Genomic DNA, 19186 nt, shown 5'->3' with positions numbered 1-19186 from the left:
GGTAGTTTAACGACTACTTTCTGCTTCAGTAAGTGACCTCGCATCGGGCTGTGATTTCGCTGCATCTTAGAAGCTGAAGAGGATTGGGCCTGATGAGTGTGATAGGAAAACCTTGGAGTGCTTACAGGATATTGGGGGTTTCTGTAGGTCACAGCCTGTCTTCTGACGCCAGGGTGCTAGAGTGGCATTTGGATAGGGGTAAAATGAAGGTCTTAATCACATATGGCCAGCAAAATTTCTGGGGCGCTTTCAACATCTGTAAGGGGGGCAGGGGAGAGCTGGCCATTGTATCCTGGAGAAATTCCAACATGAGTAGATTCTGTTACCTGAGTCCCTCTGCAGTTTCAGTTGGACAGTGGGCTATGTCTCATCCCAAGCTTGTGCTTGGTTCTTCTGTGTGCTGTTAAACAGCTGCTGTGTTTCACCCCAGAGGTGAGTGAAAGGATCCTGACTTGTGAAAATGCTTTGCAATGAGAAGCTTCTGTATAAAACGAATGCAAGATCTTGCACTCGGCTTCATTCTTTGCAGTAGCTTCAGCCCTTTCTCTGGAGATTCCACCCCTTGAGGTGCTAACAAGAGGCTGGAGGTGCCACTGATGTGAGTTTTCGCCATAGAACTCAGGTTTTGCCTGTGGTGCCAGAAGGATTGATTTATTTAAGAGACAGGCACATGCCTGGCCCTGCACCAGCTGTCTACTCCAGGTGCTTTGTCATGTGGTCAGGGTGGGCAGGGGACAGGCCTTCCCCTCGCGAGCAGTGCAGCTCCACAACCCCCATCATTCTTTAATTTCCCCCTGAGATCTGATTATGGGATGCTCCCAGCCACTGGTTACCCAGGCAACAGCCCGCAAAAGGCTTCCAACCCATTACCCATGGGGCTGTGCACTGAGCAGTGAGTCACCTTTCCCACAGCTGGACTCTCAGCGCTGAGCAGCCCGACAGGGTGTGCGCTCAGCTGGCTGTCTAGATCTTGTTCGTTTCTGCTGATGCGCCCCCATCACCACCTTATCTAGGTGTCGAATGCAGCAGTTCAGGATCACTGCTGTGATAGTCAAGCTCGCTTTCAGTGGAAGCAGTTGGATCGTAGGGGGTGGAGAGTTGATGGGACATAGAGGCAGCAGGACCCCGAGGCAGTTAGCACAGAAAGGAAACCTTTGAGCACTTAGTGCCTAGCTCGAGGGGGGCCTGAGCGCAGCTAGGCTGCAGCTAATCACAGACCGGTGGAATGAAGGAACAGCAGTGAAGGGTGCAGTGGGATATACCTGTCTGCCCGAACGGACCACCACGGGAGTGTTTCCTAAGCCGAGGAGGAGCGGGCAGGCTGATTTCAGGGGTTGCAGACAGAGGAGAGGGACACTGTGGGTTGGGAAAATTGCAGGACCCTGGAGCTGCCCCATTCCCCTTCCATCTCCATCCCAAGCTTGGTGCTGTTGCCTCCCATGTGACCTCCAAGGCTGCAGGCTGCCAGACCAGGCTTCCAGTCTGCCCTTGGAGCACTAATCATTGCTCTGCCACGCCCCAGCATCATGCAGGCTTCGGGCCCGGTGCCGTGGGAGGGGGAATGGGGAGGGCAGGGACAAAAGGCGGGGGAGGAAGTCAGCAAAACATATGGAAAAGGGCGAGAAAAAATGAGGACGTGTCCCAAGCAGGATGGGACAGCAAGGCTGCAGAGATGGCAGCAAGTTGGTCACGGGAAGGGCCTCACACGGCCATCCAGCAAGGGAGGCTGGGAGCCATGCCTTGAATATCTGTAACTTGCGGGTTCACCAGTGGGCTGGAGGCAGCAGTCACTGAATGAAGGGGCCCTTTTTGTACGACTGTGGTACATGTCCTGCAGGACAACACTCCTCACCCCCTGCCCCAGTGGGGCAGCAGTCAGGGCATTAACTCTGCCAAACAGCAAGACGTCTGGTTTCACAAGAATCTGACCACGTGCTGAGTGGGTGGTTTTGTTTGGTTTTGCTGTGGCCAAGATGATGCATTTTTCCTTGCTCACTTCAGGAAATGGAGGAGCTGGGATGGGTTAGTTTAATACCTCAAAATGCATGCAGCAGAGAGAGAGGCTGATTTCCCTTATACACGTCTACCTCGATATAATTATAATGCTGTCCTTGGGAGCCAAAAAATCTTACCGCTTTATAGGTGAAACCGTGTTATATTGAACTTGCTTTGATCCGTCGGAGTGCGCAGCGCCCCCCCCCCCCGAGCACTGCTTTACCATGTTATATCCAAATTCATGTTATATCGGGTGGCGTTATATCGGGGTAGTGGTGTACCTCACTTGTTGTTTGTTTCTCTCTAGGTTCTTAAACTTGCTTTTAAGCTTGCGTCAATGGCCAGGAAGGGTGAACCGAGCTAGGACCCTGCCTGCTCCTTGGAGCCTTCCTGAGCATCTGATCTGCTTTTAGAGATTCGTAGCTGTTTTTACTTGGCCACTGGGGAAAATGCCTGCTGTTAACGGCCTCGTCCCCCTGACGCTGGACGGCCTGCACAAGCGGCTAGAGCTGTGCCTGGTGTGCTCCAAGTGCAGCGTGAGGGAGAACGAGAGCACCTATGGGCGGAGAGAGGTGGAGCATCGCTGCATGCATGAGATCCTCCTGGCCCAGTGCAGAAGCAAGAGGAGCCAGCTATGGAAGAAGGTAGGCAGGAGGCCGGGCTTCCCAAACCCAGCACGTTACGAGGTCTGCAGATACTACTCCCCCGGCTCAGGGTGCTACAAGCACAGGAACCAGTGCACCTTTGCCACCAGCAAGGAGGAGGCGATAGTGTGGAATTTCGAGAGAGAGCACGACCTGGAGCGGCGTGTGCTGAAAGCCATGGTGCTCCAGGCACAGACGGCAGGCAGTACAAAAGGCCTCCCAAGCCAGGAAGCGCCCAGTGCTGCAGGTGAAATCCAGAGTGAGTTTGGGGGGCAGTTCCAGGAGATCTGCAAACTCTGCTTTTACCAAAGTCCCCAGAGAATATCCTCTGGGGGGCTGGCTGGGCTCTGTGAGGAGCACGGTGCTTGGAAAGCTCTCTTGGTCCACGTGGTTACCGACGGAAGGAGGAAGAAGCAGTACACGGCAGTCAGGCCATGGCCGGAGTTCATGTCACAGCTCAGCTACTGCATGTTCGTCTCCAGAGGCAACCCGTGTAAGCATGGGGCCCAGCGGTGTAACTATGCGCACAGCGAGGTGGAGATGGCGGTGTGGGAGGCGGAACAGAAGCGTGGCCTGGTGCGCTCGGACCTGCTGCCGGCTGTGGTGACGGGCAGCGAGAACGGCGACAAGCCAGCGCAGCCCCAAGTCCAGTTCTACTGCCGGGCCTGCTTGGTGACCTTCAGCTCCCAGGAGAGCTTCGAGAACCACTGCTCCCTGGTGGAGCACGCACAGATGGTCTCAGCCGACACCATGATCCAGTGGGCTCACCGCACGCCTCCCTATGGGCTGACCACATTCACACTGTGCAACAGGTAAGGGGGCAGCCCTGCGCAGCCGGCTGTGCCTAGCAGGCCATGAGCAAACTGCATGGGTCCCTGCAAAGAGGGCACAACGGGCTGATGACTTGATTCTATTCTTGAATCCCCAGATAATCCTTCTCCAGGTGTGGGGGCGTGGGGTGGGGGTGCCTCATTCCCCATGCAACCTTGGGCTGTTCAGATTAATCTGTATGCTTTGTTTTGCATGTGGAATTTGTTCCCTCACAGAGGGGACATTTGCGAATATGGCGAACGGTGCACCAAGGCCCATTCTGTGGAGGAGCTGCAGGAGTGGATCCAGAGAGCGAAGGCTGCTGAGAGGAACAAGAAATCTGCCAGGAGAGATGGGCTCCTCTCCTACCAGGACCGTCTAATTGCTGAGTACAAGGAGTGCCGTAACGAAGTGTTCATTGTACGTCACCATCTGCTGGGTGGACACTGGCTGGGGCACCTGAATGATCTGGCTGATTGGAAGGATTTTGAGTTTGCTTAAAGCTGAATCCCAATAAAGGGCCTTGCGAAAACCTGGCGGCAGCATTAACACATGCAAAATCCCTGCATTTGCACTGGCTGGCTGCGTGCAGGAGTTCCTGGCTGCCCCGTGGGCTGGGTGTGCACTTGCCCTTTTTGAAGGGGGTGTTTTCAGAGGCTCTTGGAATATCTCTCCATCTGCATCAACAATATGGGCCAATCACCCCGGGGCCTGATCTATTAAATAAGGCTTCCTTTGCAGGGTGTGCACCCCTGAGGCTAATGCATGTGAGCCTGGAAGTGAAGTGGACTAGAAATGGAAGTGAAATTAATGAGTACAGACCATTTTCATTGTAGACCAAGAGAGAGGCAGAAAGCAAATGAAGGGGATAAATGGTGAAATGTAAATTATGTCTTAAAAATGTATTTGAGACTTAATCTTGAATGTGTGTGCTGCTCCTGCCCTCCAGCCCCCAGCACGCCCCGCGCTGCCCATTTCGCATGCTCGTCTGAGGAAGGAATGGGCCTGTTAAAGAACACTCCCTGTGCATCAAGCTATCCTGCTCTGCCATGTGTCCTTCCACCTTTTCAAACCCTCGCTGGCTATGCTGGTGAGAAGCACTGGGGCTCGAATCCCTCGCCCTGCCCATTCGGCTGCCCTGCCACAGCTAGCAGTGCTGGGGCTTACTGACAGGCACTGTGGGTGTGCGATTGCAAAGTGAAACACCTGGTTCTTCTTGTCTCCTTTCCATCAGCTTTCTGAGCAGGTTGATGGCGTCGTGGTTACCTGCGAGCAGCCCATGCGGGTGCATTCAGAGGACAGGAAGATGCGATACTGGTGGAAGTTCAAAGTTCACTCCCAGGTAAGTCGGATTCTCTGTAAAGAAAGTCCAGAGGTTTGAAACCAGCTCTGTCCCCCCACATAGTCTGCTCTTCCCCCCCGGTAGAGAATCGCCTGCTCTTCTGCCCTGAGGGGCTGCTGGAGAGAGTCTCTGCACCGTTAAGGAGTGGGAGGAGGTTGGGGCATGCAGAGGAGGATCTGTTCCAGGCGCCCTGGGGCCTGCTGAGCAGAGAGGGGGAGAGAACTCCTGCCTAGAGGTTTTACAGTTGTGACCTGGGTCGTGTTGGGCCGGGGCTCTGAAAGCAGGGCTGGGGACCGGCCAAGTGTTTATCAGGCAGATGGGTCTGGTTGTGCTGATCAAGCCCCGTTATTGCCTGCTATGGTGCTCAGGACAAAATAAAACGTTCTTATGCCTGCACAGGCTTTGTGGGGAGGGAAAGTGGCCAGGGAGGGATCTCGTCTTGCCATTCCACCTGTGCTCCTTTTGCTTGCTCTTTGCTAGGTCCCAGGACTGACCCTTTATGGAAAATTCCCTAAGAGGTTAATAGGGATGGAACCCCACAGAGTTCCTTAGGAATCACTCTAAACCCCTCTAGGACTGAAGAGGGAATGGGGCCATTTTGTAAATTCTAGTAGGAATTCTGTCCCTGCTACGGAATTCCATAGGGTGATTAGAGGGGAAAAAACCTCATTCCCTATTTAGTTCTATTGGGCTTTCGCAGAGGGGGTGACCAGATGGCAGGTCTCATGCAGGGAGATTCTCTTCACCGGGTATTCTGTTCCCTTCTAACTGGCAGATGCCTCTGAGGCATGTGGCATTACTGAAGAGAGATCCTGGAGCCACCTTCTTCCTGGCAGGGGATGGGTTCCCACGGGGCCTCACCTACATCCGGGGAGAGCGGTTGAAGGCTCTGCCGTCACCACCGCTCTCGTGGCTGGTGGAGGTCTGCATGGAGTGCTGCACGTTCGGAGTCTATGAGCAGTGGGTTGTCTTTGACTTCGGCAGCCGCCCCGTCCTGGTGCGGAAAATCCAGGCCAAGATCGGCAAGCGGGAGCTACCCCGGCACGTCCCGGCTGGCATGGAGGGCAGCCGCTTTGTGAACTTTCAGCGCTGGCACAGCGGCAACCGGGTGATCGTTCCCAGCGTGGAGATGACCAGTGACGAGGTGGACCTGCTAGCCAAGTACAAAGCGCCAATGCTTTCCCTGGAGTTCCGGCCTGGCAGCACTGTGAACACGCCCATCACCCTCCTCAACTACAGGGAGAGGATGCATGACTTTCTGTTCCGAGAGGAGGAAGCTGAGCAGACCCTCATTGACAAGTAAGTGTCCTGGCGGTAGTGGCAGATCTGGGAGGGTGAAGGACTCGTCCTCTTCAGGGGCTTGCCTTCCTTCTATCTGCAGTGGTCCCAGTGCCAATGCTAATTCTGTCTCTTAGTCCCTGGTGCTATTTCAGGTCTAGTCCTCATATTTCCCCCCCATGCCCATTGTGCAGGAATGGTCCCAAGGGACCGCTGCAGGTCAGACCTGTCACAGAGAAGTGGGGTGCTGTCATGGAAGGTGACGTGTGGGACAGGAAAGAGAATGATAATACAGAGCTAGATTCTGCTCTGTGGGGTGTAAACAGGGCAAGGGGCAGAGATTGGGAGCTTCCACTCTCCACAGCTATTATGTATTTGTTCTTTGTATTACTGTAGCATCTCGCAGCCCAGGCATGGACTGGGACCCGTTGTGCTAGGGGCTGTACAAAAACAGACCGAAGACAGTCCTAGCCCCACAGAGCTTGCAATCGAAGCACAAGACAGAAGACCGCAGATGGTGGGGAGCACTAGGAAACAGTGAGACGCTATTGGTCAGCGTGACAGGCAGTGGTCTCCGCGCACCAGCAGCCTAACCACTGACAGGTTTTTGGCAGGTGCACGGAAAGGAGAGTTTGAAGGTGGATAAGGAGGTGGCTTTGCCGCTGTTTGTGGGGAGCACCTCCTGAGGTCACTTGCATGAAAATTTAAGAAGTGCGTGTTTGGAGGCTGGTGTCATGGGCGGATCGCAGGTGGGAGCAACATCAGGATAGTGAGTGAGCTGATGGGGCGGGGGTAGGGTGTGAAAGGCCTAGAAAGTGAAGGCAAGCGGCTTATGTTTGCTGCGATATAGAAGCGAGGAGTCAGTGGAGGGACGTAAGGAGAGAGGGGACATCGGCAACGCAAGAAGAATGATCTTTGCTGCAGCTTTCTGAATGGATATGAGGGGGGCCAGGCTGCATTTGTCAAGGCTGGAGAGAAGGTTGTCGCTGTGTGAGAGGATGAGAGTCTTAGCCCTGTGGATGGATAGCAAGGGCTGTAGCTTAGAGCTTTTCTGCAGCGAGAGTCTGTAAGATTTAGACATAACCTGGATGTGGACCTAGAGAGAGGTCTCAGTGAAAGCTGATACCCAGGTTACGGGCCTGGGTGACGGGCAGGATGGTGGTGTTGCCCACACAGATCGGAAAAGGAAGTAGCAGGCAGGTTGGGGAAAAGATGAAGAGCTCCGCTTTAGCCCTGTTGAGCGTGAGCTGATAACTGGACATGCAGAAGGAGAAGTCAGAGAGACTGGAGGCCACTTCAATATGTACAGAATCCGACAGGTCCAGAGGACAGAGGTAGATCTGTGGGTTGGTAGAGATGGCAGTTGAATTTGGGTTTGCAGGTGAGATTACCCAGAGATAGGGTGTAGAGTCCTCTGAAGGAGAGAGGGGACGAATGATTGGAGAGAGAGGAGGAGAACCAGGAGAGGACAAATCCTGGAGGCAAAGGGAGGACAGGATTCTAAGAAGAGCACGGTTGACTGTTGAAGGCGGCTGACAGGATAAGGAGGATGAGGATGGAGAGCTGGCTCTGAGATTTGGCTAGGAAGAGGTCAGTAGAGACTGTCAAGCAGTTTTCATGGCATGCCTGGGATGGAAGTCAGCTTGCAGAGGGTCTAGGCTGGAACCCGAGAAGAGGAATGCTAGCCAGCAGTTGTAGACAGTGTGTCCAATGAGCTCGAGACGAAAGGGAGATGGGGCAGTAGTTGGAGAGAGAAGTGGGGTTGAGGGAGGGCTTTTTAAGAGGGGAAGACTAGCATGTTTGTATTGTGAGGGGAAGGAGCCAGAGGAGAGGGAGAGATTACGGAGAAGAATGAGAGGGGATAGAGTGGGCACAAGGGAGGTCAGGAGATGGGGTCACTGGGGTAAGTAGAGGGGTTAGAGGAGGAGAAATGTCTGTGTCTGTGACGGGGAGAAGGCAAAGCGAGCTGTGGGAGGGGAATGGCCTCTTCCGGGGCCTGCTTTCCTCTGGAGTGCAATGGTTGGTCACTCTCCCCTGTCCCATCTCAAGAGGCAAGGCAAAATCTCCTGCCCTGAGTCTCCAGAAAGCACCAGTTGGTATGGCTGGCTAGTGCTGTGCATTCCACGTCTTGGCTACCGCCTGGGCTCTGGTTTGTGCTGAGAACTAGCCAGCTGTGGGTGGAGATTTTCAGTGCTGCTGCTTGGGGAGAAACAAAGGGAGCTGTGCTGTGCACCCCACCAGACCCACCACGAGGAGCCTACCCTGAAGAAAGTGAATGCATCTGGGACGTCTATGATCCTTGTTGCATCAGCTCGATGTAGGGTAGATAGGTGCCTAGGGTGTAGCTCTACTTACCAGCAACCTGCAGGGGTTCCATAGGCAGGCAGCTCTCTAAGCCTTGTTTTGAAGGTGTCCTGTAGGAGTTTAGTGCTGTTGAGTTTCTTGGAGATTGACAACCTGTTTGCCAAACTGCCCTTCTTTAAGTGCAGCTTTTCAGTAAGTGACGTGACCAAGTCTCCAAAGCAGCTGCTCCTGCAGGCGCCGCAAGTCTGCATGATGTAATTTTAAACAAATGGCATTTAATTTCAAAACGCTCCTGGGCGTGATCTCTGGTTGATCTAGGGGAGCACAGAGAGAATCTTGTCACCAGGGGACAAGGACCAGGGCACTGGCCCTCTTCGGGGGAGAGGGTGGGGAATTGGGAGGGGATCCTCATGATGCAGACAGTCCCTCCCACGTAGGGGGAATATTGCTGATGAATTGAGGGGGTGCAGTCAGCACTGTTAGCTCTGGTGCCTTCTTTGTCACAGGCTCAACCTCCAGGTCACCGTCTCCCTGACCCCGATGCTGCAGACCCTGTCCATGGGGATGAAGTTCGCTCTCCCTGGTGAGCTCTTTGCTGAAGTGCCGACCCCTTGTGCCCTGACGCCGGACACCAACGAGGGGTACCTGCTGAGCCGGTCTGTGAACACTGCTTTCCTGGCACCTGACCCACCCACAGACAACCGGGTGTACGAGGTCAAGGTGGAAAGCAAGGCCATCACGGAGAAGAGCATCTGGCTCCTCATCCCCAAAAGATGCTGCTCCGAGCTTGGCTTCCAGCAGGGCACCTCCCGCAAGGTGGAGATCCAGTTCCAGATCGACCGACTGCAGTTCCGACTGTGGCACTACGCGGTGGACCAGCTGCTGGACGAGCGGCTGATCCTGCCCGACGTTGCAGCCTGTTCCATCCCTCATTCCCCCACGCTGCTGCTGAGCGGGAACAAGAAGCAGATGCAGGCCATTTCCTTCATCACCGGCCAGGCCACCAGCACCAGGCAGGTCCCTCCTCTTCTGATCTATGGGCCTTTTGGCACAGGGAAGACCTTCACCTTGGCCATGGCCACCCAGGAAATCATCAAGCAGCCCAACACACGAGTGCTGATCTGCACCCACACCAACAGGTAACTTCCTAGTTTTTCCATGGCTCTTCTCCAAGGGAAGACGCTGGGAGGCCATAGACTGAAGGCTGGGTGCTCAGCTGTGCCAGATTCCCACATGATGGGGATGTGAGGGTTTTCCTAAGGAAACTCAGTTGTGTTTTGATGCCAAGAGTTTTGCAAACAATCCAAACATTTGGTCCATTATTGAAATACGACAACATTATTTCTTAAAGAAAAGCATTCTCCTGTTCTTGGTAGAAATCTGAGCTTAGGTGCGGGGCAGAAAGATGTGGGTGGAAGGAGACCAGGATACATTTCTGATGGGAACCTTGATTCTAAGCTAGAGAGGGATGTGTTTTATGGAGTGCTACAGTCATTTCCTTCTGGGTCCTCTTCTCCCTTTCCCCCACAACACCATAGGTAACAGTTACACACCAGGTAAAATGGAAATACGTTTACTTCTGCCCCTTAATTTCCCCTCTTGGTCTTGCCCAGGTGACTTCATTCTTGTATTTGCCTTCCGATGTTGATTTTTCCGAAAGCTGTTGTGCTGCGTGTGTATATGTCAATATTGATTCTGCAGGTCCCATAAAGAGGAGAGTTAGGGGGAGGGAAAGTCGAGATGCACGCAAACGTGGTAGGCTCTGAACTGATCTTCGTTATTCTGAAATTTTAAAATGAAAGCGACAATGCATGAAGGAAGGCACAGTGGAGGGTCCATTTCCTTTCCTATAGGGACTATTATTTCCTTAATATTGTTTTTGAAAGGTATAATAATAAGAGATGACTTTCAGTCTTAGCCTCTGGCTGCACTGGGACTTGTTCTACTCTCTGAGATGTTTGCACATACTCCACCAGCACAGGCTTCTAGGAAGGTTGGTTATGGGATGAAGAATGCCTGGGGCTATACTTTGATACCTGGGACCCTACACATCCTTGTGCCCATGTGATCCCTGGGCATGTGGCATTGTGACTGAGGCCCAAGTGTGTGTATTCAGAGGTCCCTTGGTAAGTGAGGCTCTGGGCACTGCGCGGCCACTGATTAGACCTTAAATCGCACTCTTGAAAAACATGAGCACGGGCTCATTGTGTGCACAGTGCGGATAACAGTGTGTATCCCATACTCTAGTTCCTGCACGTACGTGAGTATCGCCTGCAGGTTGTAAGTCAGGGGCCAGAGCTCTGGAAATTGTGACTGAGTGTGTTCCTTGTCCAAAGGGTCCGTTCCCAAATGAATAAACAATGGGACAGACTACCTCAGTGCATCTGGGATGAAGGGCTTGTCTGAGACTCCCACTCACCTTCCTTTGCCATGCTGCCTGGTCCGTGAGTGCCTACTGCTACCTCAGGGCAGTCACCCCAAACTGGTGGTGTGTTCTTTAATCAGACTTCACCAAGCATGAGTTCCTGGATCACTAGAACAGTCTTGCCATGGAGTCCTGGACTGTCTCTCGTCATCTTTCCAGCCAGGCAAGCTGGACTTAGTGATAAATGGTCACTTACACCAAAAACCACAAGATATTCAGGTTACGCCCAGTCCCAGGAGACCAGTCACTTACCCCAGATCAATTGGTGCCCTGTGTCTTACACCAAAGACGACACCTGTAGCCAGTCCTGTAATTATCTAGAGGGTTATTAACTAGGAAAAACAAAGGAGTTATTTACAGGTAAAAGCAGGCAAACATCTGCACACAAATGAGTTAGAAGCCAGCTCCTAAGAGTGGACAAATCCCTACAATTCTGTCATTCGAAATGTCTTTCAGGGCAGACCCAGGGATATCCCTGAGAGATCTCTTGCTTCAGTTTTCAAAGTTATATTTCCTTATAGCATGAAATACGGACATTACCAATGAGATTAATGAATGGAACAGCTTACAAGCATTTCATAGTCTGAACACTAAATATGTTCTTAGAGGACCGTTACCTATTTTGAACAACACTAACATATGGGTGAGCTGGTGTTGCTTTCCAGCTATGAGTTTGTCAGCTCTTAGCTCACATCTGTGGCCTTGGCCAGAGCTGGCACTTGGTTTACCAGCATCACACTCCTGTTTTCTCTCGCTTCCAGTGCGGCTGACATCTACATCCGTGAGTACTTCCACGAGTATGTCACAAACGGGCACCCTGGGGCAGTCCCGCTGAGGATCAAATACACAGACCGTTCCATCAGCATGACCGACCCCATCACTCAGCTGTACTGCTGCCTTTCTCCAGACCAGAGGACCTTCAGGCAACCCACTCAAGCAGAGATTGACAGGCACCGCATTATCATCACCACATCCATGCTGTCCAAGAACCTGAGGGTGCCCCGTGGATATTTTACTCACATCTTGATAGATGAGGCAGCTCAGATGCTGGAATGCGAAGCTCTGATCCCGCTCTCGTATGCTACTTTTGAGACCCGAGTTGTCCTAGCTGGGGACCACATGCAAGTGACCCCTAAGCTGTTCTGCCTGGGGGGTGAGCAGTCGGCCGACCACACCCTGCTGAATCGCCTCTTCCAGTACTACCAGAAGGAGAAACACGAAGTAGCTCTGAAAAGCAGGATCATCTTCAACGAGAACTACCGCTCCACTGCGGGCATCATCGAGTTTGTCTCCAAGCACTTCTACGTCAGCAAAGGCAACACCATCCATGCCAGTGGCAACATCCCGCCCCACCCTGAGTTCCACCCGCTAATGTTTTGCCATGTGCTCGGCTCAACCGAGCGGGATATGGCCATGACGTCCTGGTACAATGTCTCAGAGATCATGCAGGTGATCGAGAAAGTGCAAGAGATGCACCAGAAGTGGCCAGATGAATGGGGAGCCCGGGACCTGAAGAGAATCTGTGTGGTCTCCCACGGCATGCAGGTAAGCAGAATGGCTCCAGGGTGAGCCGATGTGTTGTCGATCTATCGTTCTGCACTGGAGCTGCATGGGACGCATTGTTGTCTGTAAATGCCAAACGTTGGAGTCGGTTTGTTTTCTGTAAACACCCTTCTCTATTGTGACTGGCAAATCCTTGCTGCCGGAAGCAAGAATTTACTTTTGTCCAGTGCATTTTGCTAAGGGGGTGTTCACAGCATATGGGAGTGGAAGGGACGGGTGGGACAGGGGTGCTTTATAAGGGGATGGTTTTAGGTAGGGCAGAGAACAAATCTGCTTAAGTCCTTCTCAGCCCAACTGGCAATCCAGAATTTTCCTGCACTTCTCCTTGATGTCATTCCTCCCCTGAGCCTTGGGGGTCCATTTTGTTCTTGAAGTCTCTTGAATGTGATTCCCAGTGCCCACCCGCAGCTGCAGGTTACCTCAGCGAGTGTGAGTGTGTCCCGGGCTCCTGGGTAGAGCTCGCAGAGCTGAGGGGCAGCGTCTTAGCAGGATGCACCAAGGTTGGCTTGCCTGTCCTTCCCAGATGGCTGGTGAGCCTTGGATTGTTAAACAAGGTGCTCTTGCGTTGCGTGTTGATAGGCGGCCCTCGGTAGTGATGGTGGAAATAAAACAAGCTTGAGCCAATCAAATCTTCTCACCTAGTGGCCGTGTGATACCTGCTGTCTGGAGATCGGGGGCTGGTGAACAGCTCCCTGGTTTGTAACTTGGTGCCTCCCTTTCCCACCAGGTCAATGCAATAAGGCAGGAGCTGAGGAAGAAGCACCTGGGAGAGGTGGCAGTGGAAAACTTCGAAAACTTACCAGGTTTGTATCTTGCTGAGTGGCTGTTTTTGCTGTGGCAGGAATGGAATCCATTCTCGGTGGCAGGAAAAAGGAGCCATTCTACTCCGGGCTCTCTCTCTAGGCTGTTGAGAACTTGTGTGGTCACACCAGTGAAAAGCTGGGAGAATATTCCCACACTGCTGGGCACTGCAGACGGATAAAGGGGCAACTTGGACCGAATGCTGGATGAGTAGCAGAGGCGCCTCTGGCACCTTCAGAATCCTCCTCTGTAAACCGCAGAGGGGAGAGCAGCTGCAGCAGATGTGTCCATATGGATATGGGGCAGCCGCACAGGCATACGGTGCCATTCTGTTCCATCTATGTTCTTATCCTGTGCCCACTATACAACTGGTGTGTGTGTGTGTGTGGTGTGTGTGTGTGGTGTGTGTGGTGTGTGTGTGTGTGAGAGAGAGAGAGATATACACACCTTTTGAAGGGACCCTGCTGAGCACCACACTCTGAGAACTGGGCCCCTTTAAGTTACCTAAATTGGGTGCCCAGAATCACACATGACTTTAACATTTTTATACAGATACAGCGAGCGCATGCACACTCCTCCCCCCCTGCAAGAAATTGGTGAGACGCTTTTAGCTCCTTTCCGTGGTGCTGCTGGCCTAGAAAGCTCTGCCTTCCTTCTCAGCCCTTGCCAGAAGTGCTGGGGATCTCTTCCTGTCTCCCACATTACCCGTCTCCCCATCACTGCCTTGTCCTGCCCAGGCATCAGCACGATGCAATGGTGTCTACAGGAGTTAGGAGCCCAGAACTGTTCTGGCTAGTTTAAAATGGTTCCCGGTTGGTTTTTACACCTGAATAGAGTTTTAAACTGAAAACTGGGCTCCTGAAGTACGTCCGTATCCTAGTCTCACCCAACTAATTTCATGGGCTATCTCTTTATTTCCTGAGAAGCCTGGACACAGGCCCTGATCCATTTTATAATCCCGACCTGCAGCCATACAAGCAGAAATGCCCGCACTTGCCAGAGCCATGGAGACTGGGTATCTTGGTGTGATTCATGTCTATATTTAAAATTTGCAGGATACAAAGGCAGAGTCTAATGATGTAAAAGAAGGAGATACATTGTAACCAACAGGGCATCCATGTGCAAAGGCCTCTGGGTACTGACACAGTATAACTGACGCATGATTTCCCAGTGAGGCTGCTTGCTGAAATGTGACTCTGTCATGGGAAGAGGGTTTTGGTTTGTTTTTTTTAACTCTCAAGCCAGAGAAGATTGATCTAGTTCTTTATTGGTGTTTTGGTTTTATGGCTCAGCTGAGACCTCTTGTGGTGGAAATAACGAATGCCTTGTGTGCGTTTCCCATCTCCACATCCCTCCTTCCTGACAAACCATTTTCAGGCTCTGTCTGGTTTATGAACTCATTGATTGGCTGTTTGTTATCCCTAGTGTTCATGGTTACTGGAGCCAGACAACATTTGTTTCTACTCTCGGACTGGATGATCAAAACTTTTTTTTAAAACAGGTGAATGGTGAATACTTCCCTTCCTGCACGAAACCTCTGGTTCCCATTGGGATTTTTGGAAAGAAAAGCCTGTTCCCAAATGTCCCTGTGAACAAACCCCATTCCCACGTATGTTCACGAGGAGCGGATAACAAGGGGCAGAACACTGTCAAACCGCCAAGTGGCTTGAAATCCGAATGTTAGTCCACGAACACTGCTCTTGTATTAGTCACCTTGCTCGGCCTCTTGCTTTATCTCTGACTCCTCATGTGGTGCCTGGGTGTTGGTCTGTGTGTGAGTCTCCTCTGTGCAGTACCAAGGAGTCTGTTTCATTGGGTTAAATCTCAAGTCACTCTTGTAACTTAGGGAAATGATCACATGTGGGTGTTCTTAGCCTGTCGCTCCTGGGGGTCCACATGCAGCGCTGTGTAGGCACGGACACCTCCCAAAGGCACATGCTCCACCCAGAGAGAGTCCTTCTCACTCAGTTCCCGTTGGTAACCTTTTTTCCTCTCTCTCCTCTTGTTCCATGCAGGGAGGGAGTTCCGGGTCATCATCATCAGCACAGTTCACACCAAGGAAAGCCTGCTCAGCTTCGCCTCCCCCAACATGGAGTTCTTCAACGAAGCGAGGGTGCTGAACACCATCATGACGAGGGCCCAGTCGCAGGTCATCGTGGTAGGAGATGCTGTGGCCTTGTGTTCCTATGGCCAGTGCAGCAAGGTCTGGAAGCGCTTCCTCCAGGAGTGCATCGAGAAGGGCAACGTGACTCCGGAAACGCTGACGCTGGAGCAGATTAAGCAGGCAGTGTCGGACAAGCAGAGCTGGATCCGGGGAAGCACGGAGCAGCAGCAGCAGCTGCGAGAGGAGGATGATGACAGCGACACGGATTCCTGGACCTCTGAATTGAATAATGCAAATCCCGATGATCCCATTCTCCAGGAGCTCCTGGATGAGAGCAAGAACGTCCAGGTGACCGTTTCCGAAGAAGGGTTGCTGAACGTGAACTCTGAGGCGTCGGCCCAGCAGAATGGCTGGCTGGAATATGTCAACTTCTCCTCTCACACAATGCAGGAGTATCTTCGCATGCACCCCAAAATGTACAAGAGGTGTGAGCTGGTCAAAGAAGGGTTTGACAGAGCATCTGCCTTCGCCTTCGATGACTCGCCTCCCCTCAACATTCAGATCAAAGGCAGAGTTCACTGTGGCATGGCTTTCACTGGCGACGAAGTGCTAGTGGAGCTCCTTCAGACCTGTGCCCCTGAGGGAGGCACCCTCCGTCCCCAGGGGAGAGTGGTGGGAGTGCTGACGCGGGCCGAGCGAGAGCGGACCTTCATCTGCACGATGGATGAGTTCGACCCCCGCGTGATGATCCCCATTGACCACACCGTCTCCAAAATATTCGTCCCAGGGCTGAAAGAAAAACCCAGTGTCGTCCCCATCCGCAAACTGGTAAAGGGAAAGTACCAGGTGGTCAAGTGTGAGAAGATAAACCAGGAGATGAAAAGAAGTCAGCTCTTCTGTGTCCAAATTATCTCCTGGCGGGAAGGTTTTTACTACCCTCTGGGCATAGTAACAGACATCCTGCCCATGGCTTTGACTCTGGAAGAAGGCTTGAAGATCCTTGATTTGGAGTACGGTCTGACAAAAAAGTACCCAAGCAAGGTGACCAAGGAGCTGGCCAAAATTACCTCCAGCAAATCCAACCCTCCCAAGGAGAATCGGAGGGACTGCCGGGGCTACCTGACTTTTACTGTTGACCCTCCAGGCTCTAAAGATTTGGATGATGCCATAAGTGTCCGAGATGAGGGCAGTTATTACGAGATTGGGATCCACATTGCCGACGTGGCTGGCTTTGTTCCCAAAGACAGTGCTTTGGATATGGAGGCGAAGAAACGAGGCATTACTTACTATGCCCCTGGTAAGGAACCACTATGCATGTTTCCAGCCCAGATCAGCCAAGACCTCTGCAGCCTCCTGCCCCAAAAGGATCGCCACGTGATCTCCCTGTTTGTCACTGTAGAAAAGACGACAGACAGGGTGATGAAAGGGAACTTTGCCCTGTCCACAATCCACTCGGACCGGCAGCTGTCCTATGAGGAGGCAGAGAGCATCATTAAGAACCATGACAGTGGGGAAGCGAAGGCCCTTCGCTTTGACACGCTTGAGGACTGTATAGCTGTGGCTTATCACTTCTCCAGGGTCCATCGACAGTTCAGGCTGCAGGAAGACTGTTACTATGACCGGCTGGATGAGGAAAGTACCCCGGGCAACAGGGGATCCCACCAGATGATAGAGGAGTTCATGATCATGTTCAACAGCTTCGTGGCTGAGTTTCTAACCAACAAAGGCCACACCAAGAACGTCACTCCTCTCCGGTGTCAAATGGAGCCCAACCCCCAGCAGGTGGCTCAGATGAAGAACAAATACAGCCACATCATCCCTTTGTCTATTCACCTCTCACACCACCTGGGAGCTCTGCCTGCTGGCCCAGCCCCCGCTGGGTGGGGTGAGTTCAGCCTCCTGACCCCACTGTGGGAGCACCTCCAGTCAGCTGTGGACACTCATGATGTCCACAAGATGCTCGACCTCATTGCTACCGATGACATTCACCCGAAGCTCGCCCCCATCGTCCTGGAGTTCAGGAGGCTGCTGAGCCGCTCCTATTTCAGTCGCTCCAACTCGACTGCTCAGTCTAAGGCAGGACATTACTCCTTGCACGTCGACTCTTACACCTGGGCCTCCTCCCCCATCCGCCGATACCTGGATGTCGTGGTCCAGCGGCACCTTCATTCCGTGCTCTGCAAGAAGCCAGTGCTGTACTCTTTAGAGGACATGGAATTTCTCTGCCATGACTTCAACAGAAAGAACTTACGGGCAGTAACCTACGAGAAGAGGGCCCATTCCCTGCAGATGGCCACCCGGCTGAGGTGCCAAGTACTCCAGAAGATCGCATTCGTTGTGAGTGTTGAGGGAATTGATAGGTTCTTTAAAGCCTTGTTCCCGATGAACAAGGAGACCCTTCCAGATCCCCAAGCGATCAACTATCGGGCTCTTCAGTTAGTGGAACAGCCCTTGTTTAATCAAGCGCGGAACAGCATGAGGCTGACATGGAGGCGGCGAACGTACTCCGTGGTAAGCTCAAAGGATCTCACCCCGCGGTCCTCGCCACTTCGGGACCGCCACATCACCCTCTTCAGCGCTCAGGTGTGGGAAGACGTGCTGGCGGCCATCAGAAAGGAAGAGTTTGAGACCATGATTGCTCTCCTCAGACAGGGCCGGGCCACGCGCCAGAGGCAGATGGGGAGAATGGAGAGAAGCGACTGCTCGCACTACATGGTGCTGTCTCTAGAACTGAGTGCTGGGGATGCTGTGCAGCTGCAGCTCACCACGGGGGTTCATCGGGGATTTCTAGTGCCTTCTGTGCAGCTGTGGAGTGTGACGCCAGGTTTCGACGTCTGTTTGGAGCACACGGAAAAGCCAATCAACTGCTTCTCAAATTATGCCACTCACGCGTCCAAGGACAAGTACAAGAATCCATCGGACTACAGCAGGGTTTGGCAGCCACTCAGTGCTATGGAATCTGCTTCGTGCGCTGTGGCAGAAAACGACTCCATTGTCCTGCAGGATGTCAAAATAACCTGGGATAAGCAAAGGAACAGCAAAGGGCAGCTGCAGGGGACTTTCTCCTTAACCAAAAGCTTCCTAGAGGAGTGCGCCATTGATGTAGACTTCAACCACTGTTACCTGTGCATCCGGCTAGAGGGTCTGACACTCAGTGGATGCCATCACGACGAGGCATGTCTTAGCCACAGCCTCCAGAAACTCAGCTTGTCCAACCAGAGCGTGGCAGGTGGCAGCTTCATGGTTGATCCTGCTACATACACTTGGGTAGCCCATGGGCTGTCCGAAGAGTTTAGTGACAATGAGAAACTGGACAGAAGTGGTCTGAAGACTGTGAATTTTTACATCCATTTTCTGTCCATGGAGACGGTTCCTGCGGAGATCTCCCAAGACTCAGCCAGGTTTACGGTGGAGATCATTCCAAAGATGCTTCCGGATGTGTAAGTGTGGGTGTGATATTCAGCGCGTAGCTGGTGATTTCAGTCATTTCCGATCCGCTGGAAATCCTCATGTCCCTACACAAATCACCCAGGCCCTTGGGCTTCTGGCAGGGCGCTCTGTGTTTTGGGTTGTCACTTTTTCAGCCATTCCCGAAACACCCTGCTCCCTGCAGTCCTAGCTTTCTTAAAGAGCAAAGGATTGAGGGGCTGGGAAAAGAGGCAGCCCTGGGGTGACAGCTCCGACTTCCGTTACTGTAGCAGTTCACCTTGCTACACCATCTTTCACAAACCACTCACCTTGAAAGGCTGTTTGTGGTTTCTTTCGTAGCCCCGTGCCCCCTGATTTCTCATTCTTATTCTCCTTTATGCTGGTTCCTTTGCAACTGTGCCTTGTTGAGACAGCCACTCTTCGGGTGGATCCATGGCCTCCCTTTAGAATCAAACCTCATTAACAGGCTGGGCGGCCAGTCTCGCTCGAGT

The 19186-nt window shown here is 52.6% G+C and overlaps 1 protein-coding gene across 3 annotated transcripts in view; it reads left to right on the top strand.

Annotated features, from left to right (window-relative positions):
* The window catches only part of HELZ2 (helicase with zinc finger 2), a 48929-nt gene that overhangs the window by 13421 nt on the left and 16322 nt on the right, over window positions 1–19186 (top strand). For all 3 annotated transcript variants that reach the window (XM_032766275.2, XM_032766276.2, XM_032766277.2), the window contains exons 2-9: window positions 2303–3451; window positions 3686–3869; window positions 4684–4791; window positions 5567–6090; window positions 8880–9512; window positions 11560–12343; window positions 13089–13164; window positions 15178–18706. In XM_032766275.2, the coding sequence (XP_032622166.1) occupies window positions 2445–3451; window positions 3686–3869; window positions 4684–4791; window positions 5567–6090; window positions 8880–9512; window positions 11560–12343; window positions 13089–13164; window positions 15178–18706 (6845 nt within the window). In that variant the 5' untranslated portion in view covers window positions 2303–2444. The remainder of the gene's footprint in view (window positions 1–2302; window positions 3452–3685; window positions 3870–4683; window positions 4792–5566; window positions 6091–8879; window positions 9513–11559; window positions 12344–13088; window positions 13165–15177; window positions 18707–19186) is intronic.

Source organism: Chelonoidis abingdonii, chromosome 14 (genome assembly GCF_003597395.2).
Source record: "Chelonoidis abingdonii isolate Lonesome George chromosome 14, CheloAbing_2.0, whole genome shotgun sequence".
Taxonomy (NCBI): Eukaryota; Metazoa; Chordata; order Testudines; family Testudinidae; genus Chelonoidis; species Chelonoidis abingdonii.
This window is presented reverse-complemented; position numbering and strand designations above follow the sequence as displayed.